This window comes from Scomber scombrus, chromosome 4 (genome assembly GCF_963691925.1).
Source record: "Scomber scombrus chromosome 4, fScoSco1.1, whole genome shotgun sequence".
NCBI classification, from domain to species: domain Eukaryota; kingdom Metazoa; phylum Chordata; class Actinopteri; order Scombriformes; family Scombridae; genus Scomber; species Scomber scombrus.
The window spans coordinates 16,383,340-16,403,628 of record NC_084973.1 but is presented as its reverse complement, the minus strand read 5'-3'; the positions used below and the strand labels follow the sequence as shown (position 1 = coordinate 16,403,628).

General features: G+C 40.3%; 1 protein-coding gene across 1 annotated transcript in view; it reads left to right on the top strand.

The window, feature by feature from the left end:
- The window catches only part of ank1a (ankyrin 1, erythrocytic a), a 91,966-nt gene that overhangs the window by 54,597 nt on the left and 17,080 nt on the right, over window positions 1–20,289 (top strand). Inside the window, exons 2-28 of the mRNA XM_062417851.1 lie at window positions 4,740–4,841; window positions 7,535–7,633; window positions 8,200–8,298; window positions 8,577–8,675; window positions 8,836–9,021; window positions 9,172–9,270; window positions 9,355–9,453; window positions 9,550–9,648; window positions 9,819–10,016; window positions 10,125–10,223; window positions 10,445–10,543; window positions 10,660–10,758; window positions 11,040–11,237; window positions 11,363–11,461; window positions 11,566–11,664; window positions 11,759–11,956; window positions 12,081–12,179; window positions 12,905–13,003; window positions 13,669–13,767; window positions 13,857–13,949; window positions 14,200–14,272; window positions 16,719–16,839; window positions 17,024–17,099; window positions 17,806–17,921; window positions 18,014–18,238; window positions 18,623–18,777; window positions 18,888–19,099. Coding sequence (XP_062273835.1) covers window positions 4,740–4,841; window positions 7,535–7,633; window positions 8,200–8,298; window positions 8,577–8,675; window positions 8,836–9,021; window positions 9,172–9,270; window positions 9,355–9,453; window positions 9,550–9,648; window positions 9,819–10,016; window positions 10,125–10,223; window positions 10,445–10,543; window positions 10,660–10,758; window positions 11,040–11,237; window positions 11,363–11,461; window positions 11,566–11,664; window positions 11,759–11,956; window positions 12,081–12,179; window positions 12,905–13,003; window positions 13,669–13,767; window positions 13,857–13,949; window positions 14,200–14,272; window positions 16,719–16,839; window positions 17,024–17,099; window positions 17,806–17,921; window positions 18,014–18,238; window positions 18,623–18,777; window positions 18,888–19,099 — 3,339 coding nt within the window. The remainder of the gene's footprint in view (window positions 1–4,739; window positions 4,842–7,534; window positions 7,634–8,199; window positions 8,299–8,576; window positions 8,676–8,835; window positions 9,022–9,171; window positions 9,271–9,354; window positions 9,454–9,549; window positions 9,649–9,818; window positions 10,017–10,124; window positions 10,224–10,444; window positions 10,544–10,659; window positions 10,759–11,039; window positions 11,238–11,362; window positions 11,462–11,565; window positions 11,665–11,758; window positions 11,957–12,080; window positions 12,180–12,904; window positions 13,004–13,668; window positions 13,768–13,856; window positions 13,950–14,199; window positions 14,273–16,718; window positions 16,840–17,023; window positions 17,100–17,805; window positions 17,922–18,013; window positions 18,239–18,622; window positions 18,778–18,887; window positions 19,100–20,289) is intronic.

Sequence of the window (20,289 nt, the reverse complement as noted above, 5' to 3'; positions counted from 1 at the left end):
TTACAGGAGTAAAAACAGCAGACATTGCCAGGACCTAGTTGTGTTTGCACAAAATTGTATTGTTTAAAGTTCAGGAAATTATTGCAAGTAAAGCAGGACTTGAGACATGCTGAACATACGTTCAGTGTGCACCTTATTTTCACCTTTTCGCTGGGTGTACAAATAGCTGTTGTGGCACTTAAAATATTTATGATTTGCACCTGGTGCTGTGCCTGCAGATTCATGCTGTTGTTGTTGTTGTTGTTGTTGTTGTTTATGAAAGAAAGAACAGGAGAAAGAGAGGGACCATGCCTATATATTGTGAGTTTTATGTTAATTTTAATAGAAATGCTGATATTCTCTGAGTCAGATAATAGTTCTACTGTATATCCTAATATCCAACTCTCTGCACTTCTAAAAACCCTTCAAATTCAACACTTTTCGATTGAAAAACAATCATTTGGTTGAACTTCCCATACCACACATCCACATTAAGGCCCTAGTCTGTGATGAGGCGTCACAAGTGGATAATGTGTGAGTAAGTGAAAAAGGTCAAGAACAACTGTAAATTATAGATCCATATGAAAATATGAATAGCTTTCACGCAATAAGTGTAGAAATTTGTAGAGCAACAATTATATGAGCTAGAAATAATGGATGCTTTTACCTTTGTAGTTACAGCCTATTTTGCCTAAAATCACAAAAGAGATTCCCTTGAAATTCATCCTTGCAACTGACGAAATGACAGGAACAGTAACTGAGTGTTCAGGTGCTGAGGTGTAGTGACTGATTAAGCTTATCTAATCATTCATCTGACCCCATCTCTTATGCTTTTCCATGGAGACAGAGCCTCTGATATGACTGTTGCGCTTGTCCCTTATCATCTGTTCACGGCACAGTGTTTTCCACATCACTATCAGATTGGTAAAATGGATTTCATTCTCCCACATTATGGATAGAGGGGGAAGGGTAACTGCTTACACAAAGATTTAATACAGATAGATACCGTACAGTTAAAACAGCCATTTCAAGCACACTGTGGAGACATCACTGTGTTCTTGAATCCTCATCTTTACAATTAGATCACACGCATGATTGATCCTTGATAAAAATGATGATTCTTCAGGCCCAGTTGTCTGATGCATAGGCTTCTCATGACCGGGCTGTTGATTCCAGGCATGCCTGCTTTTGCATACACACACATACGTACACATCGAGTTTTCAAACACTGCAGTCCACCGGCGAGGGGGTGATGTCATTCTGTCTGCTGCAGCACCAGCAGAGGAAGCAAGCGAGAAGGGGAGAGAGAGAGAGATGTAAGAAGCAGGAGATAGAGAAGGGAAGAAGGCAACAAGAACTGAGATGAAGATGAGAAGAAGTCAGTTCAGGGTAGAGGATTTTCTATGATGAGATAAGGGAGTAATAATACTTGTAATTCTGAGTTTCATAATGAGAAACCTTGTACTGTCAGCCTGAGGACAGTTGCATGCACGTTGCAAGACCACGTGTGTTGATATTACTAATGTTAACGGTGGAGCTGTTGAGCAGGTTATTGTCTGTTACTTCTGCTTCAAACTATATGATAAATGGGGTTGCTTGTATCTGCTCAGCCCCAGAAGCTTTTCCACTATTTGGGAATAATGAGAGAGGGACACATTCATCGAAATCATACCGAAATATAGCGAAATGTAGTGGTAGTATTTACCACAGAACATTTTTTAGAGTGCTGTATGTGCGTGTTTCCACTAGTATGTGCTGTATGCATGTGCACTGTACATGTTTATTTCTGAGTTAATGGATGGGTGCGGTTCCTTAGCATCCTTATCACACCACACCACACACTCACTCCTTGACGCAAACAGATATACACAGAAACACGAAGACACACATAAAAATGCACAAGAGACAAGTTGACCACTAGGTGAGAAAGTAAATTTGCTGTAACCAGCGGATTCTTGCTTGTCGCCTTGTAACTTTCGTCAGGCTGTTGGAGGGCAGTGGTGTGAGTCCAGGGGGCGGGATGCCTACAGAGGGGCCTCAGTCAGGGTCACCATGGTGTTACCATGCCACCATATTGGGTTAGGCTGTGTGTGTGTGTGTGTGTGTGTGTGTGTGTGTGTGTGTGTGTGTGTGTGTGTGTGTGTGTGTGTGTGTGTGTGTGTGTGTGTGTGTGTGTGTGTGTGTGTGTCTTTGCATCAGCTGTATTTGCTCCTTTTTTGATGACAGGATTTTTTTCTGTGTCACTATGGCAGATTGCAAACATTTCGTGCAACTGAATCCTAGTCTGCATTTTGCTACAGTGCAAGTGTTGGCAGTTTATACCCATATAAAAACAATTTCATGAAAATCATGAGGTCTTCCATCTAATATTTATGTTTTGCCTCCAAAATACCTCCAAGTGCAACAGTGAGAAAGTGAATGTTTTCAATTATTAAACTTTCAGTGCATTAATAAATCAGATTCTTAGAAACTTTTGTGAATATTGGTGGCATATGACATATTTGTCCTTAATTTGGCCCCATGCAAAGCCTTTCATAAAAGTTGCACAATATATACATCTTGTAAAAGTATTTTTCTGAAAGTTTTTTTCACAGGGTCTCAAATTGTTCTTATTTTCTCAAACACATACACACAAACATTCACACAAAGATTCATGTGACAAAACCAGGCTGTTTAGGCATGGTGTATCTCAGTATGGTGATCGTAAATCCAGTAACAGGTGTGTATGTGTGTGTGTGTCTGTGTAAAACTGGGGTTTGTACTGGGGTCAGTTTGTTGTTCTGCAGCAGTCTAGAAGGAGGACGCCTGTGGGTTATCATCTTCTTCTAAAAGAAAGTTAATGAGAGAGTCTATTCAGAAAATAGAAAGAGGGGGAACATGGCTTACCAAGGCAGCTTAGAAACCGTGAGTAAATAAAACTGAGACACTAAACAGACCAAACTAGCGACAATCAATATGAGCTGAAATGATAACATGCACTTTTATCTTTTCTTCATATTTTTCATATTTAACTTAATACCAAAGTATTACATCAAAGTACTATATAGGAATCTAGTATTTTTCTCCTTTTTTGGTGTGTGTGGCATTACCTAATCAGTGTTTTGTAAGTCAGTATGTGTGTGAGTGTGACTCAGAGGCTTTGTACTGCAGAGTATGTCAGCCTCTTAATAGTCTGTGAGTGACTGGAATATTGTCTGTGAGTAAACGCTAAAAACAAAAAACCTCTTGTGAAGAGAATGACAATGACTTCGAAAGGCAAGGGGCTCAGCAGGAGTCGGTGTACTCGCACAGAAGTCCAGGATTTATTACTTTACACACAGGAGGCTGCATACTGTATGAAGTTCATCTGATAAGTGGAAAATGTGACACTGTACATTTTATCTCCACGCCAGATAGGAGGAGCAAGCAGCACAGTATATCTGCAACTCAGCCATCAAGTGACTGTCAGATGATGTTTTGTTGCTTCATTCAGCTGGAAGCAACTTTTCCTTTCAAAGTCTCTTATTCCCTTGCCATTGCCCCTACCTTTTTTTTTTTTTTTTAAGTGACCTCTCTCTTTGCTCAGTGCTGTGCCATTGGTGTCATGCTGAGGGTGTGTTGTGTCATTTGTTGCTATGCCTCTACTTCAGGCATGTGGGTCCTTTATCCTTTTTACTCAAGATCACTCCCTCTCTTTCAAAAGAGGACCAACAACCCTGTCACAACAATAGAAAACACAGCTTAAGACGCCGTGTTATGAAGTTGAGGAAATGAGCTGCAGTGGTGTTTTCCTTTTTGAACGGAATCTGTGAGCTTTGTAAATGAATTTATTCTCTTCATTTGTGTGAATACACATACTGAATGTTTGGACGGCTGTTGATTTTCCTGACCAGCTTGCTTAGATAGCTGGTTAGATGGTAGGGGATGATGTAGGGAGGGGATGGGCATGGGGGAGAGAGGAGATTATGTAAATGAAATGAAAAAGGTGCAGGGTTTGCCGCAGTCGAGTTTCTCCTCGTGGTTCTCCCCGTCGGTTGCTCCTGCTTCTCCTCCCTCGCTCTCCCCCTGTGCCGCATGAGTGATCCTGTTTCAGCAACACCCCTGCCTGCCTGGGAGAGGCATGAAGCCCGCAGACACAAATAAAACACAGACAAAAACACCAGACGTGCCATGTGCTGGCCCGTGAGCCAGGACTCGATAAACCCTCACTCTCTCTTTCTCCTTTCCCCATTCACCTTGTCTCTCTCTTCCTCTCTCTCGTTAACACACACACACACACACACACACACACACACACACACACACACACACACACACACACACACACACACACACACAAATACAGAGTCCAGACAAAGAGCCAACAGTCTGCTGGGCACAACAGACAACTGAGCCTGTCAGTATTATCACACTTGCCTTATCACTTGGGTACAGTGCAGCAGATTTACTTGTGGTTTTGGAAGACTGGGAGACCAGTTTACACTCAGAGGGAGTCTGTACTCAAGTCACCTGTGTGACCAGCACACCCTAAACACACACACTTCAAGGTGCAGATGTAGGTTTTCATACTGCTATGTCCAAAATCTCAAGGGAGTAGTCAAATGAGAGGAAAACTGATGGATTGCATCTTGAATGAATTCAGTCCTTCAAATGACTATGAAATTAATCAAACTCTGTCTCCCTTTCCACTTTCCTTCTCTATTCCTCTACTTCATGTGTCTCTCGCTGTCTCTTATACCCTGTACCCCCCCTCTCTTTCCCTTTATGTGTTTTGCTTACAGGCAGATGCTGGCAACAGTTTTCTCCGAGCGGCCCGTTCTGGCAACCTGGACAAGGCCCTGGACCATATAAAAAATGGCATTGATATTAACACAGCCAATCAGGTGAGAGAGCTTCATGGTCCCCAGTTGATTTAGTTGAAGTTAAAAAACATGCAAGCTCATCAAATAATCATCTTAATCGTCTTTTATTTATACCTGCAATTCTTGGCCTTTTATTCATGGTGGGGTATTTCTTCTGTCTGCAAAACTGATCCTCAGTTATGCTGCTTTTTAGCGTGGGGCAAAAATAGAAACAGAATTGAGTATTTATGTGCTGCAGTTGAGTCCTGCCAGGGCGTAGTCTCTCTTTCTGCTCTCTAACTGATTAAATCAAAATACAGGAGGTGGGATGTCTGCCCACTTCCCATTCAAATAAAGAGCAGCAATGTGTGAATGGGAAAGGTGGAACATTTTAGCTGATGGCATTTCCCAACAGTGAAGTCATTTTTTTATTACTTGTTCCTGATTAGATCAAAACAGTCCTGCAGTACTATCCTACAGTATAAGTATATCCTACAGTATACACTGATAAAGTATTTGAAATAAAGAATTGACATGAATTTAATTAATTCAGTACAATCTGTATCAATTTAAATAGTCGGTTGGAAGAATTGCACAAGATATATTTAATATGTTTATAGAAAATGTATTGTTTAATTTGGGGTCTAATTCATAATCAGTTTGCATTATATTCTGCTCAGATATTCTCCATGTATACCATCTTTTTTTTTATATATTTCAATTTGTTGTCAGTGTCCAGTGTGCACGATTTGTCTGGGTTGATCATTGTGCCATCGTATGCCCTTTTTTCCACCTGTGCACTCAGTCGTGCACTGTGCAGTATGTGCATGCTCAGATAGACTGTTAATCAGTGGCTTAAGGTGGCAGGTGAAGTTTACAGGGTCTCAAGGGAACACAATAAATGGGGCAGGGGCTTCTCCTTCGCCCCGTCTCTTCCATAATACCTCCTTTACTCTGAAGGTTGTTCCCAGAGTGTCCAGGAAGAGGCAGCGTTAGTGGGTTAAGACTGCTGCCCTCAGGCTACTGAAACTTGGCCAAAACCGGTATTTGTGTGTGAGATTCCTCCAGCTCATTAATCTAACTTAGTCATGGTTTCCCTTCCTTTCACTGATGCTGTCCTTAACATTTTGTAATTATTGCTGATAATGCTTCTGTCAGGTTTTCTTTGAGGCTTATTCACAGGCCTCATAACGGATACACACAACAACATTTTCATTCATGTAAAGTGACTCTGTACAGTAATTAATATTGTTGACATATTCCACTATGGTGATGAGGATAGACACCCCATGGATCATAAATATAACTACAGTCTGATGTATCGTATGAATTACAAGCTGTTGACATGATGAAATCTCCTCAAATACACAATTTCATTTCAGTGTTCTGTTCATATTCATCATTTGAAAATGTGTTATTTTTAGTGTTTGGTGTTAACTGTGTTAAAGTGATAATCTACAACATTCTTGTTTTACCCTGCCTCCCAGTTTTCAACATTTTTGTACCATTATAGCATTTTTCAAACTATACTTCAGCAAATGATAAAATCCTAATATTAATTGTGTTGCTACCACTGGATGGTGGGATTTTCAGATTCTATACATAGTGGCTTCATAAAAAAGTTTCTTAACTCAGGCTTAATGCAGTTATTAACAAACCAAATCTAGACTACAACTTCATATTTTTTATAATGTTTCTTACATTTATTACAAACACAGGTTGAAGCCGTACTGTACTGTATTATTATATTTTGCTGATAAATTGATTAATCATTTTAGGAAAGTCTATGAGAAGTTGACCAACAGGCCAAAAATATATCATAGAAGAAAACCTTCATATGTTCAGCTTTGAGAGGCTAAAACCAGTGAATTTTTGGCATTTTTGTAAAAAAAACAAAACAGCATCAATTGGTGGTGAAAAGTGACGTAGTATGTATGTTTGAAACAGTTGTAGATTGTGACTTAAACATGATGTTGAGTGTATTGTTGGCCAGGTGGAGGCTTGACTTTGGCAATTGTGTCTCTGTTTCTGTGTCTGTGTGGATACCTCTGCCATGGCTCGCACACCAGCACGCTGCCTCACTCCTGCCCTCCTCTTACTATGTTTTTCTTCCTCTCCTATCCCTCTCAACCTAACTGCACCACTACCCTCCCTCTCCCTATTTGTGTACTGTTTTCTAACTCACCCTCCCTTTCTTTTTTGCCCCACCATCACCTCCCTCCCTTCACTCCACCTCTCCTCTGTTTGCAGTAGAGTGATGGTGTGCTGTGGTCTCCCCACTCAGAGGAATAATATCAGTGGTGTGGGAAAGGTCCAACCTCACATGTCCTGTGCGGCTGAAGGAAGGCTGTGTGAGGTCAGACCTATCCCACACGGCTCGTATTCTTCCCAGCCACGAGACCAGCGGCCTGCCATCCCCCTCCCGTCCTCCTCTTCCTCCTCCACCTGCTCCTCCTCCTCTCACCATCATTAATCAAATGAAAATGTTTACATCCTGATTTTCATTCCTGTAGACATTGTTTTGAGTCTGCATGCATCGTGTTCAGTGTAAGTATTTGCCTGCTTTGGTTTGTGAGTGCTTCAGTCACTGTGATAGCAAACCCTAGATGTTGTCAGTTGGCATGTTTTTGTGTCTATATTCACGTGTTTATTTCTTTTAGATTAGGGAATATATTTTTTATGCAAAGCCTGTTTAGGACCCTTCAGTATGAGGTCTACTTTGCTCTGTCACTCAGAATGGGCTCAATGGGTTGCATCTGGCCTCGAAAGAAGGCCATGTCAAAATGGTGCTGGAGCTACTCCACAACGGGATCATACTGGAGACCACCACAAAGGTAACAGTGTCCTACAGTGTGAGCTCAGAAAACCCACATATGAATTCAAAACTAATAAGCTTATATGATGATAAAGAATGCTGGCTTTAACAGTAAATATAACACTGAGCTCATATGACACTGATTTAATATAACACACAAATCAAAAGTCATTTTTAGACATATTTACATAGACATTTTCTTCTATAGCTGCCTGTATTTAATAAACCTTAGAAAAAATAGAAAAGCTGTTGATATTAGTCACAATAAGGTGTGAAGAATGTTTTGGTTTTGTTATCGAAACTTGTATCATCAGTGCTATAGAAAAAAATTAAATAATACCCAGCTCCTTTTTTTCATGTGAAATTACTCAATGTTTGAACAGTGACCAGTTTTTCCCATAATAAAAGACACAATTTATCTACACATATGTAATGTCAGAATACAGTATGAGCAAACTGTCCACATATGAAATATGTCCAAAATTCACACATTCATTGAATATACATGTGAAATTTCACATATTATCTTTACTAGTGCTCAGTGTGACTGTGTACTCTTATTCTCATCTATCTGTGTTTAAACAGAAAGGGAACACGGCCCTGCACATTGCAGCCCTGGCAGGGCAGGAGCAGGTGGTCACTGAGCTGGTTAACTATGGGGCCAATGTCAATGCTCAGTCCCAGGTGAGTCTGAGTGTTGCTCTAACAGCTGTGATCACAGCACTCACTGAGGCTACTCTTCAGTACTGCACTTACAGTGTAAACTTTGCTTTTTTAACAATTGCAATGACATCTGTTTACATGTGTCTTTGTTCCTATATTTCTGTGTGTTGATGTTTTTTTCTGTGTACATCCTTGTGTGTGCATTCGTGTCTTTCTTCCTATCTCGCTGTTGCTTGGGATGGCTGTGGCTCCTCTGCTGCTGTGTGTGTGCGTGTCTGTCGTGCGTCTTCCTGAGACAGAAGGGTTTCACTCCACTCTACATGGCTGCACAAGAAAACCATCTAGAGGTTGTGAAGTTTCTTCTGGAGAACGGAGCCAATCAGAGCATTCCAACCGAGGTACCAAAGAATGAGAGAAATGAGTAATCCCCCAAATACCTCAATCCCATACTTACTCGCTGTCGTTCCATTGTGTTTCGTTCTCATAAGCTTCTCTCCTTACATCTCTATAATTTTCTTTCTGTGAGTCAGCCTTCTAACTCTCTTCTGTGTGCTGCAGGACGGATTTACTCCTCTGGCCGTGGCTCTTCAGCAGGGACATGAAAATGTTGTAGCCCTGCTCATCAACTATGGCACCAAGGGAAAGGTCCGCCTCCCTGCGCTGCACATTGCAGCACGCAACGATGATACACGCACAGCCGCAGTGCTCCTGCAAAATGACCCCAATCCTGATGTACTCAGCAAGGTACGCACGTGTGTGGGTGTCTATGGCTACTGGTGTTGGGTGGTTGTTATAACTGCACATATGCACATGTAGAGGTAGAAAGCAGAAGTGGAAATCTTTTGTGAAAGGTAATAAGAATGACAGTTCACTCTCCCTGATGTATTACTGCAGACTGGATTCACACCTCTCCACATTGCTGCACACTATGAAAACTTGAACGTAGCTCAACTGCTGCTCAATAGAGGAGCCAATGTCAACTTCACCCCAAAGGTAAGGAATGACAAATGATGATGGAAGATTAATGTGCTGTCCTTGTCTTCATGTGTGTCTAACTGTCTCTGTGTCTCTGCGCAGAACGGTATCACTCCTCTGCACATTGCATCCAGACGGGGAAATGTGATCATGGTCCGTCTCCTGCTAGACAGAGGGGCACAGATTGATGCCAAGACCAAGGTGCAGCAAGCACCTATCTTACCATTTTTCAAACTCTTTGATTCTTCTAATTTCAATGTGTCATTTACTAAATATGTAAGTATTTTATCTCTCCAGGATGAGTTGACTCCTCTGCACTGTGCAGCCAGAAATGGTCACGTCAGGATCATAGAGATCCTGCTAGACCATGGATCCCCCATCCAGGCAAAGACCAAGGTAATCCACCTTGAAACAAAAGAAAGTTCTTCACTTCTCTTTAAAATGAAATGAACAAAGTCTTTTTTATGAGTGCAAATTGGTGAACTGTTATGTATTATTTTGTTTTCTAGTCTGAAATTAATTAAAAAAATGAAAGTTTGTGGATTCCTGTTCATTCTTTCTTGCAGAATGGCCTGTCTCCAATCCACATGGCAGCACAGGGGGACCACATGGACTGTGTCAAGCAGCTTCTGCAGTACAACGCAGAGATTGATGATATCACACTGGACCACCTTACACCTCTGCATGTGGCGGCACACTGCGGCCACCATCGCATGGCCAAAGTGCTGCTGGACAAAGGGGCCAAACCCAATTCTCGGGCGCTGGTCAGTGACAAATACATTCACACATTCACACACAAAGTATCACTTCTGACAAGATCAGTTGGTTTTCCATCTTTTTGGTGAAGACAAGTTGTTCCTTTGTGTTTTCAGAATGGATTTACTCCATTGCATATTGCTTGTAAAAAGAACCACATGCGTGTGATGGACCTCCTGCTTAAACATTCGGCATCATTAGAGGCTGTGACTGAGGTGAGAAAACAAAAAGATAAAATGGATCAGAATCTCTATTCTATACTAGGGTTAAACACTAAAAGCACATGAATATATTAACTTTACTTAATATGTATAGTACCAGTCAAATGTTTGGACACACCTTCCCATTCTTTTGAATGAGAAGGCTTGTCTATACTTTTGACTGGTACTGTATATCCATTTATAATTCTTCTAATTCTACCCTGCTTTTTGAACAGTCTGGCCTGACCCCCTTGCATGTGGCATCATTTATGGGTCATCTCAACATTGTGAAGATCCTGCTGCAGAAAGGAGCTTCCCCCAGTGCATCTAATGTGGTGAGTCCTGATCTGAGATCACAAGATCAGCACAGATAACCAACTCACCTCTGATGTGGTGGTTTTGTAGTAGCAATTCATCTGACTGTGTGATTCACCTGTTTGTGTGTGAGCAGAAAGTGGAGACTCCTCTCCATATGGCATCTCGGGCAGGACATTATGAGGTGGCGGAGTTTTTACTGCAGAACACATCACCAGTGGACGCCAAGGCCAAGGTGAGATGTCACACATGAAAGCACCACACAATCCACATATTCATGTTCAAATGCATAAGATTTCTTATATGAGACATACAGTAAATGCACTGGAAGCCTCACTCTGTAATGTGATCATTTAAAAGTCCGTTTGGCAGCTGATTCCTGGCAGTTAAAGCAGACAGACCTTTGTATCAACTCACTAATTTGGTCTCTTGATCTAAATGATTAAGTCACAAGAAGAGACCTTGTGTTTCACACATTACTTTAAATTTCATAATAATTCTCCCCACCCTTACCAGGATGACCAAACACCTCTGCATTGTGCTGCTCGGATGGGCCACAAGGAGCTAGTGAAGCTGCTGCTGGAGCACAAAGCCAACCCAAACTCCACTACCACAGCAGGACACACTCCCCTACACATCGCTGCCCGTGAGGGTCATGCACAAACTGTACGCATCCTCCTGGACATGGAGGCACAGCAGACCAAGATGACCAAGGTACAGCCTGCCTGCTCACCATTTCACTCTATTCCTTATGTTTGAAGCAATGTTTTATCATTATGGTTTTGGACTGTCAGACTCAAACTAATACTGTGTTGCTTTACCTGTTGGTGCATCTGTAGAAAGGCTTCACTCCGCTTCATGTGGCCTCCAAGTATGGCAAGGTGGATGTTGCAGAGCTGTTGTTGGAGAGAGGAGCCAATCCTAATGCTGCTGGAAAGGTAACAGAAACATACGGGACTTGATTGGATGGAAAAAAGCATCAAAATATTTAACAAGCTATATGTGATGTACAGCATTCTCATAAAGCGATCTGTTTTTGCAGAATGGTCTGACTCCGTTGCATGTTGCTGTACATCACAACAACTTGGATGTTGTTAACCTGCTTGTCAGCAAGGGAGGGTCACCACATAGTGCAGCGAGGGTAAAAGAATAGACACGCACAATTCATGCTAAATGACTCATTAGCATAACATCCAAAAACGTGTTTTTCTAACCACAACTCATCTGTTTTCCAGAATGGTTACACTGCCCTCCATATAGCATCTAAGCAGAATCAGGTAGAGGTGGCTAATAGCCTGCTGCAGTACGGAGCTTCGACCAATGCTGAGTCACTACAGGGAGTCACACCTCTGCACCTGGCCTCTCAAGAAGGAAGGCCAGACATGGTCTCCCTGCTCATCTCCAAACAGGCCAACGTCAACCTCGGCAACAAGGCAAGAACAAGCAGGACATTTATTTCCTTTATTTTAAACTAGAAATATTGCAGTATATAATATATAATATCTGTGCTTTGTGGTGTGTATTTGACCTTTGTGTTTTGGCTCTTATTGTCCCCAGAGTGGATTGACCCCGCTCCACCTGGTGGCACAGGAAGGACATGTTGGTATAGCTGATATCTTGGTGAAGCAAGGAGCTTCAGTCTATGCTGCCACACGGGTAAGGCCTTTTTTAAGTCACATGATTTAAAAAAAACAGTTGGAGCTATTCAGGTCAAGAAGGTTTCTATTTGAACCATCATCAAAGTTATCAAAACTTAAGCAGTGTAGAAACTACTTGTACTGCAGCAGATAGTGTCATAGGTGCTGTAGCATAAATAGCCTGGTGATCTCATCTCAGAGGGTTAAGTTACCATCAATACGTGACCATTCCTTGAGGGGTTCAAATCCCTCATACATCTAGAGTACAGCGCAGCTCTACAGCAGTTTTTAGAAACTGAGTAAAATAATCATTAATATTATTTAATTAATGTGGAAAATAATAGAATGTGGGGGAAAAAACAGCAGCATTAATAAAATTGCTCTTCTTTGACACTGTAGGAACATTTTAGGCTTTACATGGCTGGTTGTTTTTGTTGTAGGGCTCTTACACTGGAACTTAATATATTGCCAAGAGGTTATTGTTCCTGTTATTATTATTTGTGTTCCCATCCTATACACAAGGAATAAGAGCATCATTCATAACATACTGCCCAAATGTATTTTTTTTCTTCCACTATTCTTCATTAAAAATAATTTTACTGTGTGAATTTGAACCACTAGTTTATTTAATATTCATGAAACATTCACTCCCAATAGATATTATAAATCTACATAATGTTGTGAAATGAAAAGGTCATCAAGTGATTCAGTGTTTCAGACTTTTTACTATTTGTCTCCTCTCAGATGGGCTACACCCCTCTTCATGTAGCGTGTCACTATGGCAACATCAAGATGGTGAAGTTTCTCCTGCAGCAACAAGCCAATGTCAACAGCAAAACACGGGTGAGTGCCTCCTTCTGGTCATAGATGAAACTGCAACAGAATCAGCCTGGGCATGAGTCACGCAGTTATACTGTGACACAATTACATTACCTTACATAGATAGAAACACAATTGTGGCTGTATCAGGGTTCCCCTATAGACTTTTTACATCGTAATATATTATTATTATATTTTGGTGATTTATAAGTTACGGACACATATGGAAGGGTGGGAGTAAACTTAGATAAAAACATGATTTACTGCTCACAGCAGGAGCAGTAGGTCTACAACATTTTTTTATAAACAATTATTCTTATTAATGAGTAATCAAGTGATCCCTTTCTTGATTAATTGAGTGCTTGTTTGTCAAAACTCAAAGATGTTCAGTTTATTATCATAGCAGACTATGAAAACAAGCAAATATTGTCATTTGATAAGCTGGAACCAGTGGATTTTTGGCATTTTTGCTAAACAAAATACTTATTAATTTGGCAGTTTTCCATATCTGTTATTTGCTTGATGGGATGCATCTCTGCCACCAGTGGAACGTAAAGGAACCCTGCTTAAATACATTTGAAAGAAAATAAAGTTTGTGTTGGATGAGCAAAAACAGCTGTACTAATTAATTGTAATTTAGATGTATTTTATGTATAAAGGAAACAAGAAAGTCTTTCTCTGTCTTCCAGCTCGGTTACACTCCTCTGCACCAGGCGGCCCAGCAAGGACACACAGACATCGTAACACTGTTGCTGAAGCATGGAGCTCAGCCCAATGAAACCACTACAGTGAGTGACTAGACCTTCTCTTCCCTAAAACTCATTCATAAAGTTGGATTTTTAGCAGTCTGATCAACCTGCTTCTTTGTCTCTGTCAGAATGGCACTTCAGCACTGGCCATTGCTAAGAGGCTGGGCTACATCTCTGTGATTGATGTCCTAAAGCTTGTCACTGAGGAGACAGTTTCCATGGTGAGAAGTATAGAAATACTACAATGCCCCCAGGATACAGCGCTAGTGTTTGTGGACATTATGATAATATGGAAATACTATTAAAAAACTCAAGTTTTCAAACCTTCTCTCTTGCTGTTGTATCTATAATTGGGCTTTTTTTTCTTTCTTTCTTTCTTTCTTTCTTTCTTTCTTTCTTTCTTTCTTTCTTTCTTTCTTTCTTTCTTTCTTTCTTTCTTTCTTTCTTCTCCTTTCTTTCTGTGCCCTGCAGACCACCACAGAGAAACATCGCATGAGTTTCCCAGAAACAGTGGATGAAATACTAGACGTGTCTGAGGATGAAGGTAGAGCATTCAAATGATTATTAATCACATCAAACTAAAGGAAACACAGTGTAATGTCCTATTTTCATGTTATCTACATATAACTTCATGTTAACGAGGCTGATTTTATGTTATTTGAACTGGTCACACAATTCCTTTTTTGCCCTTTTTTAGGAATTGCACAGCTAACCTTAGGTATGAATGTCTCTTTATCTCTTTGTGCGGCATTCATAGGTCGTTGTAATGAGTGTGTGGCTCCATTTCAAGCTCACCCTCTCCATCTTTATCTCAATATCTCTCTCTCCTCTCTGTATTGGTGCTCACTGTGATGGTGGCTCTGGTTTCTCATTGGCATGCACCCATAGCACCCATGTCTGTAACCTTTACATGTCTCTTCAATAACACCCTCATTCACTAATTCTCAAAGTGTCCTTTTCCACATTATGACAGCTGTTTGTCTCGTTTTTGTGCACTCCTCGTTTGCACAGTTTTTATGGCCAATACACAGATCACCGCAATAAATATTGGATCTATTGCTGCTAATATGAAATCGATTTGATTATTAAAAATATTAAAACTTGCTGTTAGCTTTAGCCGTTCACAGTTTAGTTGTGTTAACATCTGTTTGAAGTCATTTTTTTGTGTGTCTGTCCCATGTCCCCCTGTCCTGTATCCCATGTCAATCTGTCTTGTGTTCCTGCTATGTTAACTGTGTTTGTTAGCCGGAAGTTTTTAGGGTCAGGAAATGGAAGGCAGTGGTGGCTTTATTTGTATACTGGCTATTAATCATATTTTTATATTAATAATGAAACACGGGACTACTTGTATGTCAAAACAGACGCCTAAAGTGATGAAGCCCTGAGCTCTACGTATCTTTTAGCACATTGTTTTCATTTTAAGACCCACAACGTTACTGTGTTGGTTCACTCTCACTGTTCTCATAGTGTTGTTTCATCCTCACCAGGGAGCACTTTTCAGAAAAACCCTTTGTGGACTACCTGTCCAGCACAGTTAGCTACTGGTTAGTGAACATAGTGGAGCATTTAGCATTTTTTTTCAGAAGCTGGTGAAGACCAAAACAGAGCTAAAAGGAGGGTTAATATTACACTTACACTCATTAGTGGACAGAAGCCTAAATGAATGTAGTTCACTGTCTGTTTGATATTTAAAAGGGCACTGTTTGCAAACATGCCCATCAACGTAGAAACGTGTTAGTTTTGTGTTTGCAGCATGTTTTAACTGCCCTCAAGTGGCCAAAAAATATTAATATAGTTCTTGCAAGTTTAACTTTCAATGGCTGAAGTTTGCAACACCACTGACAATGATGTCAGAGGACATTATGTCTTGATATTTTTAGGCCCCTGATAATTTAACTGACAGATTGTCACCATTGTTCTAAATATAGAAAGTAGCCGAGTCACCATCTTAAAGACACATCTCATATCCGGAATGGTCAAATTATATTGGCCATGTTATGTGATGCACACACTCACATATGGTAATACATTGCCTACGCAAAGTGGCACACGTGTGCATGGTACACAAGACAGAGAATATCCAGGATGTGAGCCGACTCATATGAACCCGTGGGAAGTGCACTCACATAGTGTTATGACACCTACCACATCACTTCAGCTCTGGACCGCATACAGACACCCACTCACACACTAACACACAGTGTGCTGATATGGTCACACATTAATACATACGAAGGAAACTTTTGTTGCCACTGAATTCTCGAAAATTACTGCATGTTTTGGGGGGTAAGTAACCAAAACCCACCTCTGCTCACATCAAGATATAGTGTACATTCAAAGGAGAGTGTGCTTGGACTTTTATCATGATGTATGTTGTAGTTGGCTGATGCTGTTCTGATCGCTTCTGTGTCTGTATTCACTTCTATTTAAGAGTAAATCTCCGTATCAGTAACTGTTTATTCACTGTTTATTCACTACACAAAACATTTTTGGAATGAGCATTATGCTGATAATGCTCTCCCCAGAGATAGTGTACTGTGTACATCCATAATGCTGTTGTCTCTAACTCGGCTTATTGTTTTTTCAAAACTCCAGACTACATTTATGAGGTGTCCTCTCTTATTTGTAATTTTTTGTGGTACTGAATGAAAACAGTTGGACTAAGCAGTCTAAAGACGACTGATAACAGAGACCTGCTATATTGTTTATGTCTTCATACACCACCTTTTGTGTTTCTGGTGTTCTGTAGAAGTGGCAGCCTTTAATTTTTTTTCCTCATTGACAGTAACAAGAGTCACTAATGCCTCATCTCACCAGAGTAACCCCTGAATTACAGAGCCATCTCCTATATCCTGGGGTATCATGTTGTCTAACCCTTCTAACCGCTAGTTAACCCTGTTTTTTTCTGTTTTTTCTTTCTCTCTTTCCCTTTTGCTGTTTCACCAACCTGACCGGTCTGTTCGCTCTCTTTGGCATGTTGTTCTCTGAAGGAGAGGAGCTCTTGGGGACAGAAGGGGCCAGGTACATGAAGATGGATGACATGAAAGACCATGATGACGATTTCCTCTCCCCCAAGAAATCACTGGAGTACGAGAGAGGGCTGGGCACAGCGTAAGGGGGGCTGGGCTGGGAAACAGGAGAGAACCAAGCTAGTAGCCACAAACTAATCAGTGGATAGAGGGGGGGGGGTGCACCATAGACACTCACTAAACACCAGGGACGAGCACTTGGGAGGAGCTGAGATGTAGAGAAACTTTTTCAGTCTGATATGTGTTTTTCTCTTGTCATACAACAGAAATTACTCACCAGCCATTCCCAGGATCCCCCGTGTCTCTCCAGAGACTGTCATCCTGAAACACGAGATGGATCAGGTACTGTACAAAGCAGCTCCAGTGAGATATTGCAAGATGGCAAAGTTTGCACAAAGAATTACCTTGGCCACATTGACTTGTAAAGAAGTCTTTTTTTTTTGTTGACAAAAAATAAAATAATAACTTTTCTAAAAAAATAAAAAAAATCTGAGTTTTGAAGCTCATCTCACAGTCTTCTAGAGTCATTTAGAGACAACATCTGGAATTTAATTAGACTATCATTTTGAATTTATCACTCAATAACAACCAGATTGTGTGGGTAATGTCATGAAGACCATTGGACACGGTTGAAAACTCCAACAAAAGCAAGCATGTGGACTTTGAGTTAAATTAAGTAATTTGTTTGTTAATGTGATTTTGTCTTATTCTATGGACAATTTTAAGCTAAACACAAGTTTCAGTTAAAAGAAATATTAAAAAATCATACTTTTAGGTTACTTTCTTTTAAATAAAATAATACAGTTATTTTAGTTTTATCTATCTTCCTCAATGCTCTTCATCAGGTTAAAGATGCATTTTCTGCATTTTCACTGTAAAAATAGCACTGTAAAGATTAATAGATGGGTATAACTTTTCATCAAGCCATCTCCATATATTATCAGTACATATGTGAGTGATACACATTTAGGTTCATACAAAACATGATTCAAAGCAATGTTCTTATGTAAACAGTGTAATAAACAGTTGTACTTGTTGTCTGTTGTAGCAACACACTCCACTTCCACTGCCAAAAGAATATGATGAAGACTCACTGATTCCCAGCAGCCCAGCAACTGAGACGTCAGACAACGTCAGCCCAGTCGCCAGTCCCATACACACAGGGTCAGCTCAGCAATGATGCAGAGGAAAATATTTAATGTAATCTTTAATGTTTGAACAAGCAGATAACTGTTATGCCCCACGTCCAATCACAGGTTCTTGGTCAGTTTTATGGTGGATGCTCGAGGCGGCTCAATGCGAGGCAGCAGGCATAACGGTCTACGTGTCATCATACCTCCACGGACCTGTGCGGCCCCCACCCGCATCACCTGCCGCCTGGTGAAGCCGCAGAAGCTTACTAGCCCCCCTCCATTGGTGGAGGGAGAGGGGCTGGCCAGCAGAATCATCTCCCTCGGTCCAGCCAGCATGCAGTTTCTGGGGTGAGGAGGCCACTGAAACTTCATCGCTTTGTTCCACTGAAAATAATGTCAAGATTTATATTCTACTTTGTCAATTCAAACAAATTAATTAAATTTTATCATTGTTTTGTTTTTTCATACCTTTCACTTTGCCTTTCTCTCATAAAATAATAAACCTAGTTAATAATATTATGAATCATGTGTAAAAAGCTGTGTTTAATACTAAGCAAATCATGAAATTGTGTCAAGGTTTTTTAGTATTTCTTCATTAGATAAGTTTCTTCAGGCTCATCATTTGTAGGGTATTCAGCATGTACATTGATAAACTGATTTGTATTATTTTGCATATTTTGAGTGAATCATTTTTATTTCATCACATGTATATGCATGCTTGTTGTGTTACAGACCAGTGATCGTGGAGATCCCTCATTTTGCTGCTCTGGGTCGTGGTGACCGGGAGCTCGTGGTGCTGAGGAGCGAAAATGGCTCCGTCTGGAAAGAACACCGCAATCGCTACGGCGACGAGGTGCTGGAAACAATCCTCAATGGGATGGATGAGGGTAAGATTTTAAAATCATGATTATGGTGTTTATGTATGACCACACCCTGCCACTCAAACACATCTCTCTGGATGGTATTACAGCTTAAAAATCTTTCCTTATCGCCTCAGAATTAGAGAGTCAAGAGGAACTTGGGAAGAAGCGAATCCGCCGCATCATCTCCACCGACTTCCCCCTTTATTTTGCTGTTGTGTCACGTGTTCAGCAAGAGAGCGACCTGATTGGTCCAGAGGGCGGTTCATTGACAAGTAAACTGGTGCCGATGGTCCAGGCCACATTTCCAGAGACGGCAGTCACCAAACGAGTCCGTCTGGGGCTGCAGGTGAGATGGGACGATGAGGAGAAGGAAGGAGAAGAGAGACAGAATCATTAATGCCTGTGATACCTGATAAAAGCATGTTGGATGTACTTGATTGATTGATCATGGAATGACTTGATCATATCAGCACTTGGGCCAAGTTTTTCTGATTTAGTTTTCTGTTGCTTTCTGTTGATTTGCTTTTCACATTTTTAGTGGACCTTTTTTTGCTGTTTATTTCACACAGTGCATGCACTTGGCACCTTTATACAACTGTGGACTGCTCATTTAGTCAGTGCTGATATGGTAATGTTTTTTTCTTTTCCACTAATGTATTTATGTCAGTGGCAAAGCCCTGTACTTAGTATTTTTAACACATTGTTTTGAGTTACCTAAATACAATTGGTCAAACATTACTTCATAGGAAAGATTATTTTCTTTGGTAATGTTCTGTATTCTTGATTTTGCCAGAAGAAAATACATTGTTTGAGTTTATACTTATTGTCCAGTGTTTTGGTATCATGAATGTCTGAAAAACATGATAAAAAGCCTTCTTTTAGGAGAACTGAAGTGTATCCCTCCAAAAAAGGGGCTGAAAGTCAGGTGTACACCTCAGCTGGAAAAACTTTAACATTTTAGTTATATCACTGTTTGTAGAACCTTTCATCCCCTTTTTGTGTGTGACTACACTCTTCAGGCCTTCAAACATATACACCAAAGACAATAGAAATAATTGTTATCTTTACTTAGCGCACCAAGTACCTTTTTAAGAATATTCATAAGGATCCTATGAACTGGGCACTTATAAGCACAAATGTTCAACAATACCACTTATCTGCCTGTTAATCCAATTAAAGTGCCTTTCTTTTCATAAGCATCCACCTATGATTTAGCCATCACTGTCTAAAATCCTGTTTCAAAAGAAAACGTCAAGTTAAGGAAGAAATGTTATCATTTCATTAGACTGTTAACTGTAAGATTGAAATCAGACAAATTGTGAATGGGATTTTAAATATGCAGATTAAACTATCTAAAATCAACAATCCAGTTATCAGTAATTAGGTAAGATTGTATTTATTTTGACACTTTGATACTACACTTTCTTGTTTACAGTAATTTAAAACAATTATTAAGATTTTCTAAACCAAACATCCATTAAATGACACATTTAATTAAATATACAGTATTATATAATCTTATTTAATGCTCCTTCA